Source organism: Anolis carolinensis, chromosome 4 (assembly GCF_035594765.1).
Source record: "Anolis carolinensis isolate JA03-04 chromosome 4, rAnoCar3.1.pri, whole genome shotgun sequence".
Classification (NCBI taxonomy): domain Eukaryota; kingdom Metazoa; phylum Chordata; class Lepidosauria; order Squamata; family Dactyloidae; genus Anolis; species Anolis carolinensis.
In genome coordinates this window covers 177,092,847-177,114,561 of record NC_085844.1, presented here as the reverse complement: position 1 = coordinate 177,114,561, position 21,715 = coordinate 177,092,847, and the positions used below count along the sequence as shown (strand labels likewise).

The following is a 21,715-nucleotide window of genomic DNA, read 5'->3' as shown; positions in this document are numbered from 1 at the left end:
ACATGCAGTTTTCATCATATAAGCAGCCTATGCTACTTTATTTGCACATGTTGATTTCTTTCCCCAGAAAATGCAATTTATTAAGACATAGTCAAACTTCACTCAATAGGCTTTTTCTACATAAAGAAAGGACATGCCTAGCTCTCCAATTTCTGACTATCACTTTCCTCAGATGGAAAATAAAGTGTATGAAAGAGAGGTTCCTGCCTGAGTAAAAACCATGGCAGTAAAAAACCTTGGAATATCTGGGATATTAGTCATATGGAAAGCCTCAATGTGAAAAAGAAGCTCTCCACTTCTAATACATCAATTCCAAATTAAAAAAAAAACAAGAGTATCCAAGCACTTCCTTGCTTGCATACTGAAGAAAGTAAGGAGAGCAACACCTGAACACAGTTTTGCTTTATTAAGCATTTATAAGTCTTAGTGATTTAATCAGAATTACAAATACGTTCTATTATCTCCAATTTAAATCAATGAAACAAATGTGTTTGACATTTAGCTTGGATCTACTGGCCTAAATACCCTACAGATATCAGTTCTCATCTGATCTTGGATCAAGGTCAGCCCTGGGTAGTGCTTGGATGGGGAACAGTCAAGAAATAACAGATGTTGACTCTATGATATATTTTGGAGAAAAGAACTAAAGATTCCTTGTCTAAGAAAACCCTATAATTCATGGGGTTGTCTAAGCCAATAGGTGACTTCAAGGCAAATGCACAGAGATTATGCTTTGCTGTTCTTTTTCAGAGAAGTAGCATTACATTTCACATGAACATACAATGGAAGATACACAAACCTTTTATTATCTTTACAAAAAATAACAGGAACTTTGGCATGGAAATCTGATTCCACATCTGAGTAACAAGCTGAAGGAGGAAAAAAAACAGAAAAGTACATCAGGGAACAGAGCTCTATTCTACCTATCAATCTAGCTAATTTAACAGAACACAACTATACTATATTCTTTTTCAGATCCATTTATGATCTCAGCATCAATCAGAATATAGATCATGGAAATGAGAAAAAAAACAAGAGAAAACTTACCAATGTTTTTTAAAATTTCAAGTGCTTGTATCAGAACATCTGGATGACTCATCTAAAACACAAACAAGAAAGTTGTTTTACATTCATTTTGATTTTATCAAAGTAAGCAGGTAACAGAACACAACCCAGACCTCCACTGATCCACACAATGAGCAGAGTTCAGTCATCTGCATGTAGAAACATGTAGCACCCAAAGAGCCCAGATGCATTTGCTGCTGTAACCTGAGTCCAGTCCCAGGAGCTGTGCAAAATTAAGGATTTCTTTTCCTCATGGCTAAGCATGGTAGACAGACATATCTAGAATCTTGGAGAGAATTCATGCAAGTATACCAGCGACTTCTCTCTGAAACATGCATATAGGCCAGGGGTCCCCAAACTTTTTAAACAGGTAGTCAGTTCACCTTCCCTTAGACCGTTGGAGGGCCGGACTATAGTTTTAAAAAAACTATGAACACTGCACGTATCTTATTCTGAAGTAAAAAAACAAAACAGGAACAAATGCAGCCTCAATGTTAATAATAAAGAGGGTTGGAAGAGACCCCTTGGGCCATTTAGTCCAACCCCCTCTGCTGTTGTGCACCAAAAGCACAAGCAAAGCACCCTGACAGATAGGCACCCAGCCTCAATGTTGTTAATAATAATAATAATAATAATAATAATAATAATAATAATAATAATATACATCAGACAGTCCTAAACGCTTGGGAAGTGTTTGACTTGTGATTTTGTGATACGAAATCCAGCATATATATCTCATTTGCTGTGTCATACTATGTCTTTGTGTCAATAATAATAATAATAATAACAACAACAACAATAAAGCAGGTTGGAAGAGACCCCTTGGGCCATTTAGTCCAGCCCTCTTCTGCCTTTGTGCACCAAAAGCACTAGCAAAGCACCCCTTAATAATTATTAATTAAATGATAATTAAAATACCCAACCTCTCCGTTTTAATCCATGTTTTATTAGTTCTTGTCATTTGTTTTTATTCGTTAATGTTTAAATTTTTATAATTGTGTATGTTTTTTGTCTATTGTTGTGTTTTATATTGCTATTGTTTTTATTCGGGCTTGGCCCCATGTAAGCCGCCCTGAATCCCCTTTGGGGAGATAAAGGTGGGGTATAAAAATAAAGTTGTTGTTGTTATTATTATTATTATTATTATTATTATTGACACAACGATGTTGTATGACACAGCAAACAAGATAGACATGCTGGATTTCGTTTCACAAAACCACAAGTCGAACACTTCCCAAGTGTCTAGGACTGTGTGATGTATTTTCGGATGATGCGTGCAGATCCCAGCAGGGTGGCCTTTTGCAGTTGGCAGATCGTAATTTTGTCAATGTCTATTGTTTCCAAATGCCGGCTGAGATCTTTTGGCACGGCACCTAATGTGCCCATCACCACTGGGACCACCTGCACTGGTTTCTGCCAGAGTCTTTGAAGTTCAATCTTGAGGTCCTGATAGCGGCTGAGTTTTTCCTGTTGTTTTTCATCAATGCGACTGTCACCTGGGATGGCAACATCAATTATCCAAACCTTGTTCTTTTCCACAACTGTGATATCTGGTGTGTTGTGTTCCAGAACTTTGTCAGTCTGGATTCGGAAGTCCCATATTATCTTTGCGTGTTCATTTTCCACGACCTTTGCTGGTTTGTGATCCCACCAGTTCTTTGCTGCTGGCAGGTGGTACTTGATGCATAAGTTCCAATGGATCATTTCGGCCACACAGTTGTGCCTCTGTTTGTAGTCTGTCTGTGCAATTTTCTTACAGCAGCTGAGGAGATGATCAATGGTTTCGTCAGCTTCCTTGCACAGTCTGCATTTTGGGTCATCAGCTGATTTTTCAATCTTGGCCTTAATTGCATTTGTTCTGATGGCTTGCTCCTGGGCTGCAAGGATCAGGCCTTCTGTCTCCTTCTTCAGGGTCCCATTCGTGAGCCAGAGCCAGGTCTTCTCCTTGTCAGCTTTTCCTTCAATTTTGTCAAGGAACTTTCCATGCAATGTTTTGTTGTGCCAGCTGTCAGCTCTAGTTAGTAGTGTGGCTTTCTTGTACTGGTTTTTTGTCTGCTGTGCTTTGAGGAGTTTCTGATTTTTGACTTCAATCAAAGCAGGTTCTTCACTTTGCTTTACATATTCTGCCAGGGCATGTTCTTCTTCTTTGACTGCTTGTTTTACTTGTAAGAGTCCTCTGCCCCCTGATCTTCTAGGCAGATATAGCCGGTCAACATCACTGCGAGGGTGCAGTGAGTGATGAATGGTCATGAGTTTTCTTGTTTTTCTGTCCAAATTGTCCAGTTCCATCTGTGTCCAGTTTATAATGCCAGCAGTATATCTTATGACAGGCATGGCCCAGGTGTTTATGGCCTTGATGGTGTTGCCTCCATTGAGCTTGCTTTTGAGAATTTTTCTGACCCTTTGTGTGTATTCTTTACTGACCACAGTCTTCACATGTTCATGCTTGATGTTGTCCAGCTGTAATATGCCCAGATATTTATAGGCCTCTGGCTGGTGACACTTTATTGTTTGGCCATTAGGCATATTTATGCCCTCACTTTCAATGATTTTCCCCTTCTTCAATGCCACTGTCGAACATTTGTCCAAACCAAACTCCATGTTGATATCAGTGCTAAAAATTCGGACAGTGTTAGTCAGAGACTGGATTTCAGTTTTCGTTTTTCCATACAGCTTCAGGTCATCCATGTACATCAGATGCGAAATTTTGTGAGAATTCTTAGATGTTTGGTAGCCGAGATTTGTTTTTTGTAAGATTGTTGACAGAGGGATCATGGCAATAATGAAAAGCAGAGGGGACAATGAGTCTCCCTGGAAAATTCCTCTCCTGATGTTGACAAGTCCATAGCTTTCATTTCCAACAAACAGTTCAGTTTTCCAGTGCTCCATCATGTTTTCAATGAAGGTGCCAACGTTTTTACTAATCCCGATGGCGTCCAGGCACTTGATGATCCAGCTGTGTGGGAGTGAGTCAAAGGCCTTTTTGTAGTCAATCCACGTCATGTGAAGATTAGCTTTTCGGCTTTTACAGTTCTCCAGAATCATTTTGTCAATCAATAACTGGTCTTTTGTGCCCCTGCTTTTCCGTTTGTTGCCTTTCTGTTCATCTGGCAAGATGTTTTTTTCTTCAAGATAGTCTTGAATTCTGTCAGCTATCATGCCAGTCAGTAGTTTAAACATAGTGGGCAGACACGTTATTGGCCTGTAGTTTCCTGGTGCTGCTCCTTTTGCTGGATCCTTTTGTATCAGGTAAGTTCTTCCAGTTGTTAGCCATTCACTGATACTTCCTTTCTGCAGCATCTCATTGAATTGTTGGGCCATTTTTCCATGTAAACTAATCAGATGTTTGAGCCAAAATCCATGAAGTTGATCACTACCAGGCGATGTCCAGTTCTTGACTTTTTGCACTCGTTTGCTGATCATTTCAGTTGTTATTTCCATCTGTTCCATTTTGTTCTGTGAGAATTTTCCTTCAAACTCCTTTATCCACCCAGCGTTTTTGTTGTAGTTCTTATTATTTTCCCAAAGCTCTTTCCAGAACTTCGTTGTTGCAGTTTTCTCTGGCTTTATGGTTACTGTGTCTGTTGTTTGGTTCAGACTCTGGTAGAACTGTCTTTGGTCTGATTGAAACAGTTGATTTTGTCTGTACTGGATGATTCTGGCTTCATATCTTTCCATTTTTCTGGCTGTTGCTGTAATTTGTTCTTTCACAATTTCCAAAGCTTCTTCAATTTTTCTAGTGTTCAGCCAGTACTTTCGGATCAGGTATTGCTTGATTTTGTCATTCTTCAGTTTCTTCTCTTTCATATTTTTCAGGTTACTTGCATCTGATCTAAGCTTTTTGATTTTCAACTCTAGCCTGACCTTCCACTTTGGTTTTCCAGTCGATTTTCTTTGGGGCTGCCTTGGTTGTAGGAACCCAAGCTCTTCTGTTACTATCACTGCTGCACTGTAGGCATACTGGTTTGTTTGTTCAATTGATGTTATTTGGACAGTGGAGAGTGCTGCATTCACATCTTTCATGAGAGGCGCCAGGTGTCTCTTGGGCACTGTTTTTAGAGTTGGGAGCCGCTGTCTTATTGCATTTGCTGCAGCATGAGCCATGATCTTATCCTTGAGCTCTTGTTGTCTTGCTGTCAAGGTTCCTGATGGTTCAACAGGTGTTTCAAGTGCTGGTTCATCAAATTCTTGCAAAAGCTCCACACTTTCTTCTGGTTCAATCTGTTCCACCATTCCAAGTGTTGCTGGAGTCTCTGCTGCTGTCTGTGCTGTGGTCTGATGGTAATTTGCTTTGCAGATTTTCTGGATTTCTTCGAGTTCAACTTCACTGAACACTTTGTTTCTGATTATGAATCTTCGTTGGTCAGCCAGTCGGGGTTCTGTTATCTGTGAGTCAGGGTACTCTTGTTTCCATAGCTGATGCATCCTTTTTTGGTAGCCACGCTTTTCAGGTTCAGAGTTGTAATAGCATTTCATGACTGTGCGGTTTTCTGGCATTGTATATTTCTGCCGCTTCTGTGACTGTTCATTTGGGTTTTGATGATTCCGTAGCCCACTTGTCGATGGATGTCCAGAATCAGCAGCATCCACCGCGGTCCTTTTTATCCTGGGCGACGACCGAGCCAGTATAGACTTCGTTTTGGTTTGATTCTCCATATGCTAATGGGTTAGGTGCACTTGGTTGCATTCCTCCGCTGAGGCCTCTCTGGCTTGGTTGGACCTGCCGGTAGTTACACTACCGCCAGCACAGCCCTCAGCATCCTCGGAATGGCTAAGCCCCCCCACCACGTCAAGGTGGCACCTGCGGGGGGGATTATTATTATTATTATTATTATTATTATTATTATTATTATTATTATTATTATGCCATTATAAACAAGCAAAGCTTTGGAATGAGTGCACCAGGCAAGGGAGGAGGTGGGAAAGGCACGCACCTTTCCCTTCTCCCTCGCGCCGCAAGTGCCTTCCTCAGTGGAGGAGGGAGCCGCTGCTGCAAGGGCCGGATAAATAGCTTTGATGGGCCACATGTGGCCCCCGGGCCGTAGTTTGGGGACCCCTGATATAGGCACACTGTATCACAACTGCAGAGGCTTTAAGGGAACTGTAAAGCACCAGGATGATAGACCTTCTTGCTTCTACTTTACAACTTTGATCTGGTTACTAGACTGGATGCAGCTATAAAGCCTGCTAATCTAGTTCTGTCCAGTTCTCTTAAAATCATCAGAATGGTATGTATGTATGTATTTATTTATGAAATTTGCACTCTGCCTTTCCCCAATCAAGGGCCCAAAGCAGCTTACAGCCAATAAAAACATACCATATATAAAAGTTAAGAACAAGTTAAAACCATAAATATTAGCAAGTGCTGTTAAACCCTTATTAAAACCCCCAACAAGTTAGATGAAATCACCATGATAAAACCAAACTGAGTCGAATGGCCTTCTTAACCTTTGGATATCATTATCATGTGGTGGGAAAAGCAAGTTGCTCAACAAATCTGGCAGAATACCCTTCCAGTCCTGGAAACCTACCGCAATTTTGAAGTTATAAATAAGGAAAAAGTTTGCTGACAATCCTCCTGTCTTCTTCATGCAGACTGGATCAGACATTTGATTAGACAATTGTTAGTGTTAGCTCCTCCTACTTCTTTTATATCTCCTGTCAAATCCATGAATACCTAAAACATTTCCTAGATTCCTATAAACTCACATACTGGTTTAAAAAATCCAAAACAATAACCCTATTGGTTTTTAACTGCCCCCCAAAGGCACTTTGAAAGCACTTGTGGATAAAAAATTTAATATGGCACTAGTATTCATAAACTAGTCTATTAGACACATGACAGACTTTTCTCTTCATTCTTTCTCCTTTTTTAAACAAACACATACCTCTCCCCTAAAGACAGTTTCTCACATGTAAGCTTCAATTGTTTCTATGCAATGTTTTTCCAGTTCAGTATGTTTTGTTTGCTTTCCTTCTTATATATAACTTAAGCAAAAAAGTATTTTTCTTTATATTCCATCTATATATGAGATCAACTGTTTCAAAAGGAAGATTTGGCAGTCCTAGTATTAATTACTCTGAGATAAGTAGACTGAATTGAATTAAGATGCTCATACTTATCTATAATACAGTTTCTGTTGGAACACTCTGAGAATGTTTACTTATTGTAATTACAAGCCAAGAAACTTATAGGTTATATGGACTGGGGCAGATATTTAAGATTGCAGATATAAAATACTTCTGTTTGATAACAACTGATATCTCCTCAACTTACCGTAGAGGGAAATTTTATATCAATATTAACATCACTGGTTTTAAAAGCAAATCTAGTTAGGCAGGATCCATACATCCGCAATGTACATTCTGAAAGTAAAGACAGAATTCTATAAGAAATCATATGGTTCTCAAACTTTTTTATTATTGTAATATTAGACACCATGGATTCAGTATCAAATCAATCAAATTAAATCCAATTACATTATACTACATACGAATTTATTATTTTATTTTGCAGTTACAAAGGATTTTGTTATTAGAAAATCAGAAATAAATACTGTTGACTCTACATCAGAAAAAACTAATACAAGACTCTTAACATATATCACCTGGCAAGTGCTGCTGGATTATCTTCTCCATATCACGTACAATATCTTGACGGATTTTGAAATCATCATCTGATATTCCTTGCTCCTTTGCTGCTTCCATCAGCATAAAACTTAAGGCTGCCACTTGTGCAGGGGAAGGGGGAGGGAGGGCACGTAATTCATTTTCTTCTTGCTTTTCCTGAAGAATATTATGAAATCAGATTAAAGTTAGTAATGTAGGTGCAAAAATCCTCAAATCCCAGTTTCTTTCGGGCAATTTTTATGAATTCTTTTAGGAATTGCTAATCAGCTGCCCCCAAAAACCCTTTTTCAACACTTACCATGATATTCTTTTTGTGACGTTTTTCTTTAATATGTTTATGAGCTCCCTGGATATTTTCAATGTGAACTAAGCATAGCTTGCATAGGTACTGGCAATTAGCATACTCTGGAGAGCGCTGTGGAAAAATCATATACTTACAGTTCAGCAGCCATAATTATACAGTACCTGTTTTCTTTTCAAAATGACGTTCATAAAATGCTAAAAGCACATCCACCACAGAAAAATATGGTGGATAACAACTGTCCCTACAGGGTTAAAATGCATTCATTCATATAAGGATTGAGCATCCTTTATCCACTTTTGATTTCTGGTGGTTCAGTATACACACATTTTGTTTTAACTATAAATGTATTTAAAACATCACATGAAATTATCTTCAGACTATGTGTACAAGGTATATATAAACTATAAATGAATTTCGTGTTTAAATTTGGGTCCCAACTCTAACAAATCTCATTATGTATATATAATACAAATATAGACATATAAACCTCCAAAGAAATTGTTCCAAACTTTTCGGATAAGGGATATTCAATATGTAGTATTTTTTAAAAATAGCTCCTTTTTCACCTATCTATAAACTTACCATTAAAAATCTTCTGGTTAGCAAATATTCTGAAGTACTAAAATATGTACCTTACTATTTTATTATATTACTAGCTGTGCCCGGCCACGCGTTGCTGTGGCGAAGTATGGTGGTATGGGAAATAAAGTATTGAGGAATTGGTGGTAGTTAAGGTAAAGGGTAAAGGTTTTCCCCTGACATTAAGTCCAGTCATGTCTGACTCTGGGGGTTGGGGCTTATCTCCATTTTTAAGCCGAAGAGCCGGTGTTGTCCGTAGACTCCTCCAAAGTCATGTGGGATGACTGCATGGAGCGGCGTTACCTTCCCGCTGGAGCAGTACCTATTGATGCACTCACATTTGCATGTTTTCGAACTTCTGGGTTGGCAGAAGCTGGGGCTAACAGTGGGGGCTCTCTCCGCTCCCCCAATTCAAACTTGCGGCCTTTCGGTCCAGAAGTTCAGCAGCTCAGCGCTTTAACACACTGCACCATCAGGGGATATTATTTCCTAAAGGTTGTGAATATACAATATTTCTGATTGTTGTTGGGTTTTTTTGTCTGTTGGAGGCAAGTATGAATGCTGCAATTAGGGAAAATGATTAGGATGTAATGGCCTTGCAGCTCTAAAGCCTAAGTTTGCCTGTCCCCTGGGCTGAGTTGGTTGCTAGGAGACCAAGTGGGCAGAGATTAGTCCTCTAACTGGCAGCAATTGGATAAAAACAATTATTCCTTTCCCTCTAATTAGGACTTTATTTTTCTTTTCTTTTTGTTGTATCAACCTAGAGGCGTGGATGATGGGTTGTGTTGTCAAATTTCGAGGTTGGGGGGCCTGTAGTTTTGTTGTTTTGTTGGTCGCTGTGATGCCATCACTCTTTTATATATATATAGACTATAAGAATCAGAACTTATTTTTAAACCTGTGACATATCTATTTTGCTAACATTTGTGTGTAGAAAATACAGGAAAAAATTGAAAATGAGGCAGAAAAAATCCCTATGATACGAAGGATACAGAGATGTATATGAAAAAGAGTTTTAAAAGGTGACATCAGGAACAGCTGGATAAAAGAATGATTTCAACATTTCACAAAAACAAGCCCCACCTCAAAGAAAGAATATTATTTGATACAGGAAAAATAAATAATGAAAAAGAAAACTACAACGTAAGACTGCAGTGATACCTTGACTTAGGAATTTAACTAGTTCCGTGACCGAGCTATTAACTAAAAATGCTCTTATCTCAAAGCGAATTCCCACTGAAATGCTATTAATCCGTTCCGGCCCCCCAAACACCCCTCCCATTTTTCGTTCCGGCCTTCAGAACACCCCTCCCATTTTTGTTACATGTTTTTAAATAAGAAAATGCACGTTATGGGTAACCAATACAGTAGAACTCCAGTTAACTGAGGCTCTGTATTATCCGAGGCAGCGCCGGGGCACCCCTCCCTCTCCTTCTTGCAAGCGAAGGGAGCTCGCGAGAAGGGGAGGGAGGAGAAAGCACCCCGGAAGTGCCCCGCCTCTTCCTCTCCTTCTCTTGCGTCAAGGGAGCTTGCGAGGAGAGGGAGGAGGAAGCATCCCGGAAGCAGGCCACGACAGCTGCTGCAGCAGCGCTCGTGGCCTGCTTCCCTGGGCCGAGCCTTCGCCCCTTGGGAAGCAGTGCTCGTGGGCTCCTTTCCTCCAGCAAGGGCCTGGCCGAGGGAGATCCGGAGAGACGTCCCTCGGCGAGCCGTTGCCCTATCCGAGCCCTTCAGTCATCCGAGATTGGGCCTGCCCATCTACCTTGGATGACCGGGGCTCTAGTGTAATGTATAAATGCACATTCACATGGACCAATAAAAAAGAAATATAAACTTTAAAATGATAGAAGCACAAAGTTGTGGCAAGGAAGCACAAAGGCAGAGGCATCCTTTTCTTCATACTTTACTCATTCCAGCCTCCATACCTCCTCTTGCTCTCTCTCCCTCTTCATGAAGACAAACATACCAGGAAAAAACCACACAAAATCAACTAACCCAAATTTCCTCAAAGTGGATAAGCACAAAGCAGACAGCAATCTCCCCATTCCGACAAGACCACAATGCACGGAGGCTGCTCCCTTGAAGCCCTAAAACCTTGTACTCTCAAGCTAACACTCTGGTGCTCGTTCTCAACTTAAAACACTGTTCTTATGTCAAAGTGAGACTCAGGCCGAGCAACTGGTCTTAATTCAAAACACTCTTAAGTTTGGACACTCTTAAGTGGAGCTTCCACTGTATATATTTTTATGCTCTCGGTAGAGTCAATCAGAGCTTAGTCTTTCATTTGTATACATGGTAGAATTGTGAGTGGAAGCTGGAAATAAATTACAAATTTTGATTCCTATAAAGCTTGTCGTATACACCAGCTAATGTGCAAGATTCGTTTTTTCACACATTTACTCAGTCCAATTCATATGGCAGCAGATACACAAATTCTGGCTTGTAAAGGAGTATAAAGCAATATGAACATGCTTCTCTATTGGTTACTATACACCCATGTGAATGTATTCTAAATTAAAGGAAAATATATATTACACTGACACAAAGAATGCATGATGCCAATCAGAAATATCCACATCAAATCCAAAACACAGCTGGAAAGGAGCCAACTCACACTACAAAACCTGGCAACACTTAGTGAATCCATCACAGGGCTTTGCTAGCAAAATTCTTTCAGAAAAGGTTTGCCAGTGCTTTCCTCTCAGGCTGAGAGAACTGTGCTTTGCCCATGGTCAACCAGTCGGTTTCATGGACAAACAGAGATTCAAACTCAGCTCTCCAGCGTCGCAGTCAAACACTCAAACCACTACACCAAAATGACTGCCATATACTGCAATACTGTACTAGAAAGTAGTCCAAAGAAGAAAAGAACATAAATTTAACTCCTTGCTTACTTTTTCCAAACGGATAATATAATCTCTTTCCAGTCGTTCTTCTGCTTGTTTCAAGCCAAGTTCCTGTTCTGTTATTAGTGTTGATTCACCAGTTACTGCAACATTTTCTAAGCATTTAGCCTCTGAATTAGTTTCTTTAGAGGAATCAGGCGGCTTTGTGTTACCTGGTAGAAAGATAATTTTTTAAATAAAAACCTTTACTTCAGTAAACAATTACGAAAAATATTTTGTAATATCATCACAACCACTGCCACAACTGTCACTCTAATTAAACATATGTGGTGTGTTATTACTTGAAATAGTGAATAATGTGCAAATGCGGTCTCAAACTCATGACAAATTCATGGTCCAATTAGTGTTATTTCAATGATATAAATGAAGAGATTAGACTTTATTATTTATTTGCCAAACACAAGTCAGTTTTCAGGTTGTATTTGATTTGTTGTGTCAGATATATTGCATTTTCAAAGTGCTTCCCAATGGAGATTGTGCCACAAAAAAATAAATCTGACACAACTAACTGAAAGACTTGGCCTACAGCATCCACTACACACTACATAGATTTATCTTTGTAACTGTGTTCCAGATCTCAGTTCAAAAACCTACCCACCAAGTGCATGCAGGTTATGGGACATATGGACAGTGTGATATCAAGTATTGGTGTGATCCAATAGAGTTGACATAAAACTAAACAGGGTGAAGAATGGTCTAAATTATGCCTTACTTTGTTTACATATATTTCAAACTAAGAACGAGCTTATCAAGAAGGAATAATGTATAGAAGCTGAATGCTGCACTCACATGCATCTTCTGGTTTCTGTTCCACTGCTCTCAATTCTGCACTGCTTTTGCCTGAATCACCAGATCTGTTAATTTTGGATATATCTTCTCCTGGCAGATTTTTCAGTTCTGAACTTTCTCTTTGGGCAATTGGTAAGGTTTCTGTGATGGCTCCATTCTCTGAAACATAGGAGCTTGGAGGATTCTGATCTGTATGCTGATTTTTTAACTGATGTAGATTTACTGTGGTTTCCGATACATTTAGTAACCTTTCTGCTTTGCTGCGACTTTGATCCTGAACACTTGATCCCATTTTTGTACATCCAGGAGTACAACTGTCTGTCTTACATGATTTATTTTCTCCTGACTTTTCAGGAGAAACAGCATTTTGTTTATTCTTTTTTAAACTGCTCCCACTTGAAGAACTTTTCCCAGATCTGTCATTTTTATTAGTTTTATAAACTGGATTGGTTGCAACTCTGACAGCTTTGCTTTTTTCACAGGCAGTATGGACAGATTTTCTTGTATCATGATTTCCACTTTTTGAGCTCTTTCCCTCTTCCATTATTGAGAAGGCCTGCTCCATCTATCACTTCCAACTATTTGAATTGTAATTTTTCAACTACTGTATCAGTGGGGCAGAATCTTGTGCCCAAGCAAGATTTCCCGCTTGCCTGCAGGAAAAAATATGATCAAATATCAAAACATATTACCAAAACACAATGTAATTCTAACACTACAAACCTTTGAAAAACATAATGCAATGAATAAACACATGAACAATATAAAATGTATTGTTAAACATAACCCCAAAATAATTGCTGTTGTGTGCTTCAAGTTGCTTCCGACTTATGGCAATTCTAAGATGAACTTAGCACAGTGTTTTCTTTGCAAGGTTTTTTTAGGAGAGGGTTTGCCTTTGCCTTCCTCTGAGGCTGAGAGAGTGTGACTTACTCATAATCACACAGTGAATTTTCATGGCTGAGAAGGAATTCAAACCATGATCTCCAGAGTTATAGTCCAATATTCAAACCACTATATTATTATTATTATTATTATTATTATTAACTTCATTTATATCCCACTCTTATCACCCCGCAGGGGACTCAGAGCGGCGCACAACATACATTTAGACAAAAATTCAATGCCTCATTATACAAAGCAAATAAAACATAACATAAAATCAAAAGAAACAATCAACATATAAATACAATTTAAAACCATTAACATTAAGATATTAAAACATAAAATAGCATCTAGAAACACCCTACTAGCCTCCCCCCCCCCCCCCCCGGTCATGATCTTATAGTACTACACTGGGTATCACATAAAACAATATCCAAAATTTTGTGCTAGGGAACAAAAAGCTTATGGAGGTAGTTGTGGCAAATAAAATATTCAAAATCATAATCCAATTATACCATGAACTATTTTTATTAGGACTACAAAGCAAACATATGAAATCACTAAATGCTCAAACACTACAATGTGTGTTAATTGGAGCAAGAATGTTATTATGCCCAAAATTGGGGAAAAAAACAGCAGAAAAGTATAATGCTTGGGGGGAGGGGATCAAAACAACTACAGAAAGAGCTACGACCATTTAAAAACTTTCTTTGAAAAGAAAAAGGCACACAACTATGAACTAAGAGCTTCAAATAAGTTTGATGCAGAAATAATGTTATATTAAAATATCTAGAAACAACAATCAGTTAGAGTTTAACCTAGCATTGTTAACTTGGAAGATATTTGTCACATATGTATGTGCAAGTAATAGTGTTTCCTATCCAGGAAATGGGAAGCCAATTGGGTGGCGCGGGGGGGGGGGGGGAGTTGTACTATTCTATTCCATTTTATCTTGAACAAAATATATAATGCCTACAAAACAACAGTGGAGAAAAATTAAAAAATCTTACTTAAAAAAGAAAGAATTTCTTCTGTAGGGGTAAGAAGAGAATTAAAGTGGAAGTGGTATAGGAAAACAACTTACTTTTTTATCTATATTGTTCTTTTAGATTTGTTAGTCAAACTAAGGGTTGTCAGTCAATTACCCATGTTAAGGCTGCAAATTGTTACAATTATTTTGTTAAAATATTACCAGTGTACACTATTTTCATAAGCCTTACATGAAATAATTTAGTTTTTACACATACTTTTGTCAGTTGCCAAAATAAGTTTACTAATACTGTGTTAAACATGGAACTGATATGTTTATCCTAGACAGTGATAACTGTGCATCTTGTAAATATGATGGAATCCTATAACATTGGCTAAAATCAAATGAAAAAGATTATTATGTTGTCTATTGGGAAAACAGGATAGGTACCATTCCTTGCTTTAATAGAAATGTAACACTTCACATGCTCAAAACGTGAACACTAAACATTTTAATGATAAAATGTATCAGCCACCTGTACTTTATATCCGAAACTTAAGTTGTTTTATGTTCTATTAATAAAATGGTTTCAATTTGGCTCAGACAACTGAAGAACCAGGTAAGTTTCACTTTCATTTCATGTTAAAGTTGTTTTGTATTTTCCACCAACATTATCATCGGATGTAATACAAAGATATAAAGTACCGAAAACAAAACATTCACACTACAGAAATACAAAAGGGGCAAAATGTTAACATTAAAAAAAACACCTTTATATTGCAGAGTTGTCAACTATTTAATATACTAATTATGTAAAACTGATAATAAATTAAGAAATTAGACATAAATAGTTTGCTTCTTGATCAGACCTAATTAAGCAATATTTCTGTGATACTAGAATAAAAAGGTTAAAACACTTTAAATTGTTCAGCTCTCTGAGTTATGCATCAACTTTCAAACCAATATAGCTTACCGACACTCAATCCTGTAATTCATGAATTTATTGTCTAAATTAGTTTGGGTGCAAAATATCTGAGATGCTCAGACAAGAGAATAGTGCAGCGAAAAACAAAATGTATATTTAAGAAGACAGGGTCAAACTAAACATGACACTAGCAATGTTGTACATAACATAAAGAAAGATGGGAATTATGAAGATTTTGGAAGTAAAAATACATAGATGAGAAGTTTGAGACCCTTACCTCACTACAGAGTTTCTCCTCAATGAAACTTCAGTATTACAAGTGATCTCAGCTCAGAGGAGATGCCCTGCAGCAGGGAGGTAAAATATAGATGAGGGAGGACTATATACTTTTCATCCATCTCCCCTTCTTCATTGCTTTTAAAATTAGACCCTCACCTTTCTTTTGTATGTGATCTAGTCAATTCCATTTATAAATTCTACACCAAACTACACTTTTCCACAGCTTCTCTACATTTTGAAACTTGAGAAAAAGCTACTCACACATTTTAACATTTTCACCTAAATGGACTAATAATTATACAGCTGACATTCATGTCATTAACATACAAACTTTATTTATTTAGTTCAAGTATAAGTTGCCAAATATGGGAAGATATTTGGATCTTTGCAGATATTATCAATGTAACTCCTGATTTGTGAGAAATGCCTTTGTTTTTATATTAACTACTTTGCACCAGCATTTTCTACCCCTGTTAAGAAGAGAAAATACCACAAGGCCTACTTACACTAACATTCATATTTGAAAAAGACTGCACTAACATGAGACACACTGATTATTTCTAGACTGTACTGCCTTCACTTCAGAATTTCTGATTTTTTATATTTTTGTAACTCAACGAAAGATATTAAAAGCATGGAACATTCCAACTGTTATGAACAACCTTATTCTCCAAAAACATGCATACATAGCTTTCTGCTATGGGTTATATACAATGACAGGAAACATACATACTGCAATTAAGTTTGCAACATAACAAAACCAGGTGCTGTAGTTTTTTTTACTTTGAATATGTTTTAATGGTTTTTAACTGTAATTTTAAAAATATTGGTTATATTTAATTCTGTTTTAATGTTTGCATGTTTGTATATACTAATGTTTTTATGCTAAGCCACTTTGAGTCTCCTTCGGGTGAGAAAATACGAGGTATAAATAAATATTATAATAATATATGTTCACATACGTATAGTCAAAACATGCATACATTATTTTTGTATTAGATTTTTAACTTTATAGAAAACGTAGTTGCATAATTGAGCTGAAAAGAAATACTTTTTTAAGTATCTAAAGAATGGTAAACTGGACGATCACCACTTTCTTGTTTGTGTGTCCTACCATCAGTTCTATTAGCAAACTCAAGTAAAGAGTTACAACAGCTAATTAATAAAAAAGAAAAATATGACAAAAGATTTGTGGAAGAACCCTAAAACATAAAAAAATATTTTTAAAAATTTACAGAAAAAAATGTGGAGGGAGGGACACATCACCCAAAAGCCCGAAGAGAAAAACAAGGGCTGTACATGAGCATGGACAGTGGTCAGAATGTAAGGGAAGGGATTGGGTTCGAAAGAAGACACAACCTATTGACTGAAACAGAAGCATGCTCCATTGCAATATTTTATTCAAAGTCCCATTTGTAATTTCAAAGGTAGTTTTTCTTATTCTAAATTTTAAGAAGCATATGCTTCTTCTTCGTCCTAATTGGCCAGAAAACTTTACTAATAATATAAGTCCTAAAACATTCACCAGTGTGTAAACCACTGTGCTTCCTGAAAACCACACACAGGGCAGCACATATATAAACAAACACAGAAATCTTGATATCACATCATACACATTCAGTACAAAATAAGGAATATAATAGAAAACTCTTTTTCCTTTGGGACAAGTTTGGGAGAATCACCAAGAGGAATTTGATTATTATGAAGGTCAAGCCAACACCAATTTGAGATTATTGATCATACTTCCTAAAATAACTATAGGTTGTTATATGACTATCATACATGAAATTAACACTCCCATCTAAACTTATCTATTTTATTTCTCAAATTATGTCAAAAAAAACTGGAATACATAAATCTGATGCAACAGGAACTTTAAGTCATGCTGTTGTCAGTGTTCAGAGATCTCCGTATATCATAAATTACACAATTCTTGCTATAAACTGTACTATAGCATTAAAGTATGACTGTTATTACAGTAGTTGTAAACCGATGCTTATCTTATTTACCTACCATGCTCATGTACTAAAAGGCTCACATTTATTGCAGAATGCCAAATAAACCTTTTTGTGAAAAGCCACTGTGTGAAAAGCCATTGTGATGATCTTTTATTATTACTTGAATTTATAGGGGATCACTGGCTCCTGAATTGCTAACATGCTTCATTCTGCATAAATGTCATGATAGTCCACAATTCTACAGAATCTGTACAAATGGAGAACACGATGAAACAGGCCACAAGTACCATTTTGCAACATTCTTTTAGACAGTGGTTTATTGATTTTTGCTATACATTGCAGCCACAATATCTACCTTTACTTCTGAAATGTGTATTCTTTATTTCTGCCTCCTGCAAAATTAAGATAACCACTTCGTCTTTTAATCAGTTGATGGCTAGAAAATATTTTGTTTTGTACATAGAGAAAAGCAGTTGAGTGTTACAGGAGAATCACAGAGCTGGAAGGGTCCCCAAGGGCTACCCAATCCAACCCCATTCTGCCATGTAGGAAACACAACCAAAGCACTCTTGACAAATGGCTATCCAGCCTCTACTTAAAAACCTCCAGAGAAGATGCCACCACACTGCAAGGCAATGTATTCCACTACTTAACAACTATGATAAATTCTATAAGCTAGCTGGCATTGCCCCCCTCTGATGTGCGACAGGAAGTTGCTGCTAACTAGAAGAGAAATAAGGTTGAACATTGTGAAAGCCATCCACTGCATGGCTATCAGCCTCCTCCCAGTAGACTCAAATCAAGGAAAAGCTTCATGATAACCACCACTCCTCTTAATGTTCCTCCAGCAATAGCAAGAATATCCATGTGGGCAGCTAAACCAGGAAATCCCAAATGGATGGCCCCCCAAGAGGGTCTGCTTCCAGGGGCAAGAATGGAAGCAGAATGGGCAACTTGGGCAAATTGCCAAGAATGAGCAGAATGGGCAAATTGCCAAGAATGGTCAACTTGGAAGTCTCTGAACAGAAGTGGAGTGGGCAGATCAAAAGACAACCTGCCAAAATGGCACTACCTAGAAGAATCCTCCACCTTGTGCAACGGTGAAGCAGAACAAACAACTCAGCATCTGTAAGCTGGTCCACAATGCTCTGCCTCATGCACAGAGGAAGAATTGTATAAAGCTACAGACAATGCAGTTGCTGTTGCCCGTTTTTGGTCTAAAATTATTTAGTTGTTTGTACTCCCTCTATTTTATCAGTTTTATACTTATTTATTCAATACTTTTGATATGAAATAAATTCTGCCTAATGTTTCAGTGGAATCTCTTTTCCTGCAATTTGAACCCATTGCTCCACATCCTACTATCTAGGGCAGCAGAAAACAAACTTGCCCCCTCCTCAATGTGACATCCTTTCAAATGTTTAAACATGGCTCTCAGCCTTCCTTTCTCCAGGTTAAACATACCCAGCTACCTAAACTGCTCCTCATAGGGCTATGCTTCCTGATCTTTGATCATTTTGGTCGCCCTCGTCTAGTTTGTCAATATATTTCTTCAGTTGTGGTGCCCAGAACTGGACACTGCATCAAAAGCATAACATACGAACCCCGAAAACTGGCATGGGCAAACCTGGGCCCGCCAGGTGTTCTCGGCTTTCCAACTCCCACATTTCCGAGCAGCCTCAGGCTGAGGGGGGGAAAGGAAGGGGCCTGAGGCTGTTCGAAGTTGGAAGTCCAAAACACCTGGAGGGCCCAGGTTTGCTCATGCCTGCCTTAAAAGTGCATTAAGTTCCTTAAAGGCATACCCGCCCTTTTTAAAAACCAAACAAAACTATGGATCTTTTTATCGTGCTTAGTAATGGGGCTGCGCAACAAACACGGCCTACAATGACCTCACGCTCGGAGGAACAGCACAGAGCCGAAGAACTGAAATCTGGACCGCGGAACGGTGGGCATTTCCCCCCACGAAAGTCCGTCGAAATGGCACGGACAGATCTTGTCACAACTCGGCCTTGGAAACTCCGCGGAAACCAACCCTCTCAGGGGACTCTTTCCTCAAGTTGTTGTACATTCAAAACAAAACAAAACAATTCTTCGAATCCGCAAGTTGTCAGCCGACAAGCCGCCACTCCCCGCTCCGTTGTCCTGTGAGGAGGAGGAGGGCCTCTCCTCCTCAACTTTCCTCCCTCGCGAAGGAACGAGAGGGGTCCTGGCTTCCCTGAGGGAAAGGCGGCGGCTTAACGGAGCAGCAAGAACAGGCCAAGAAGCGAAAGGAAGGCCCAGGGAGAGCCGTCCCGAGGAAGGCACGGGAGGGAGGCGCCTGGGGTAACCCTCGGCCCCCCACGCTCCTCCCCGCGGGTCCGAGGCCTACCTGCCCGTCACCCGAGAGCGGCCCCCGCCGCGCCCCGCTCCATGTCCCGCTCCGCCGCTCGGACGAGGCAGGCCCCGGCGGTGCGAGCGAGCGCCTCAGACTGGGCCCGCCGCCATGTCCGCCGCCGAGCGCAGTGCATTGTGGGGGACAGAGAGAGAGAGCGAGCGAGAAAGGGACGGGGTGGGGGGAGGCGCCGCTTCCCTTTTCCTCCGCCTCAAGAGTTGGCCCAGGACTGCACGGCCTCCCCTTTTGGCCTGCTCTCTCTCTCTCAGTTTCCTCTGAATCCTTTTAAGTTTTGATTCTAGCGAAGAAAGGGGAACTGCCCCAGAAGGGGACTGGCATTTGTTATTGTGTGCTTTCAAGTTGCCTCAAACTTGCCTCAAACAGACAAGAGTTCTGGGTTGCTGTGAGTTTTCCTGGCTGTATAGCAGGCATGGGCAAACTTGGGCCTTCCAGGTGTTTTGGACTTCAGCTTCCACAATTCCTAACAGCCTCAGGCCCCTTCCTTTCCCCCTTCAGCCGCTTAAGCTTAAGCAGCTAAGGGAGAAAAGGAAAAGGCCTGAAGCTGTTAGGAATGGTGGGAGCTGAAGTCCAAAACACCTGGAGGGCCCAAGTTTGCCCATGTCTTCTGTATGGCCATGTTCCAGAAACATTCTTTCCTGACGAACCACTGATTGCACAGGGAAGCTGATGAAGAAACACAACCTACAAACTATCTACAGACCCACTAAGAAAATCCAACAGATGCTACGTCCAGCATGCTCCTCTGCAGGAGTCTACGGTATAGCATGCAGCTGTGGACAAGTCTACATAGGGACCACCAAACGCAGCGGCATTGCCCAGACACGAATCAAGGAACATGAAAGGCACTGCAGACTGGCTCAGCCAGAGAAGCCAGCCATAGCAGAGCACTGTTGTATCTCAGCAGGATTTCACCTTGCTCACAGCACCCATCAAGAAACCAAATGTAAAAGTCAAAACAGTTTATTAAGAAAGCATATATCAAAAGGGTAAAACATTATGGAGTAAATAAAGACTAAAATCCAAGAGTTGGTATCGCAGGCAAAAGTCATAGCCCAAAAAGCCAAGCCAAACTGTGTACAGAGAATAATCCACAGGCAGCAGAAATCCCATAATAAGATTTAAAACTGGAGCATGAAGGCAGGATAAATCCAAAATACAAGATTTAAAACCAGGAGCACAACAGGAGTAGAAATCCCAGAATAATCCATGTAACAAGGAGCCAAAACGAGCATAAATCATGGGTCTCCAACCCAAGCTTGAATAGAGAACAAGGCCAACGAACCTCCTAGGTTGAGTGATGTTGCTAGATCTACAATCCTTTCACAGAACTCTCTAAGGGCTGCAAAACATGAATGCATTCTTCTGCACCCCCCGCTTCTCCCTATCTATTATTTATTTTATTATTTTATTTACATCATTTATATTCCGCCCTTCTCACCCTGAAGGGGACTCAGGGCGGATCACATTACACATATTAGGCAAACATTCAATGCCTTTTTAACACAGGACAAAGACGAACAACATAGCTCCGAGCGGGCCTCGAACTTATGACCTCCATCTATCCAATGAAGTCTCTCAGCTTTTCTGCACCTGATTCCCTCCCCCTTCAGAGCCAGCCAGGAATGTTTATCCAAATCCACTGTTCACTCAAATGAGATGGTATTTTGGATGCAGTTACTAGATGAAAGCTCACCTCCCTGACTTCTGGATTCCAAAACATCAGTACTTTCACACGGTAACACAGAAGCAGGCTTTTGCTCTAACAGCACCTCCTGTTCCCCTGTTTTGGCTGTATCTGAATCCAGCATTCTCCCTGGCTCTGAAACTGAATCTTCCAGTCTCACAGGCCCTGACACCATAAATCCCTCATCGTCATCAGGTTGAACCCCAACAAGCACTTGATGAACAAACCTGGAAACAGCATACTATTTGAAAACACAGAAATGCTGGACCACTCTAACAACCACCATGCCAGACTACACAGAGAAGCCAATGAAATCCACAAGCATGTGGATAATTTCAGCAGAAAGGAGGAA

The 21,715-nt window shown here is 39.5% G+C and overlaps 1 protein-coding gene across 3 annotated transcripts in view; it reads right to left on the bottom strand.

The window, feature by feature from the left end:
• tut4 (terminal uridylyl transferase 4) overlaps nucleotides 1-19,805 on the bottom strand; it is a 46,838-nt gene extending 27,033 nt beyond the window's left edge. Inside the window, exons 1-9 of one of the 3 annotated variants that reach the window (XM_008109581.3) lie at nucleotides 19,656-19,805; nucleotides 15,328-15,394; nucleotides 12,271-12,923; nucleotides 11,470-11,633; nucleotides 7,994-8,110; nucleotides 7,674-7,851; nucleotides 7,343-7,431; nucleotides 1,048-1,099; nucleotides 800-869 (exon numbers count right to left, since the gene is read on the bottom strand). In XM_008109581.3, coding sequence (XP_008107788.2) covers nucleotides 800-869; nucleotides 1,048-1,099; nucleotides 7,343-7,431; nucleotides 7,674-7,851; nucleotides 7,994-8,110; nucleotides 11,470-11,633; nucleotides 12,271-12,835 — 1,235 coding nt within the window. In that variant the 5' untranslated portion in view covers nucleotides 12,836-12,923; nucleotides 15,328-15,394; nucleotides 19,656-19,805. Of the gene's footprint in view, nucleotides 1-799; nucleotides 870-1,047; nucleotides 1,100-7,342; nucleotides 7,432-7,673; nucleotides 7,852-7,993; nucleotides 8,111-11,469; nucleotides 11,634-12,270; nucleotides 12,924-15,327; nucleotides 17,296-19,655 lie in introns of those variants that run through there. The other 2 variants (XM_003220287.4, XM_016993245.2) reach the window with 2 other exon arrangements.
• Between the last annotated feature and the right edge of the window lie 1,910 nt (nucleotides 19,806-21,715).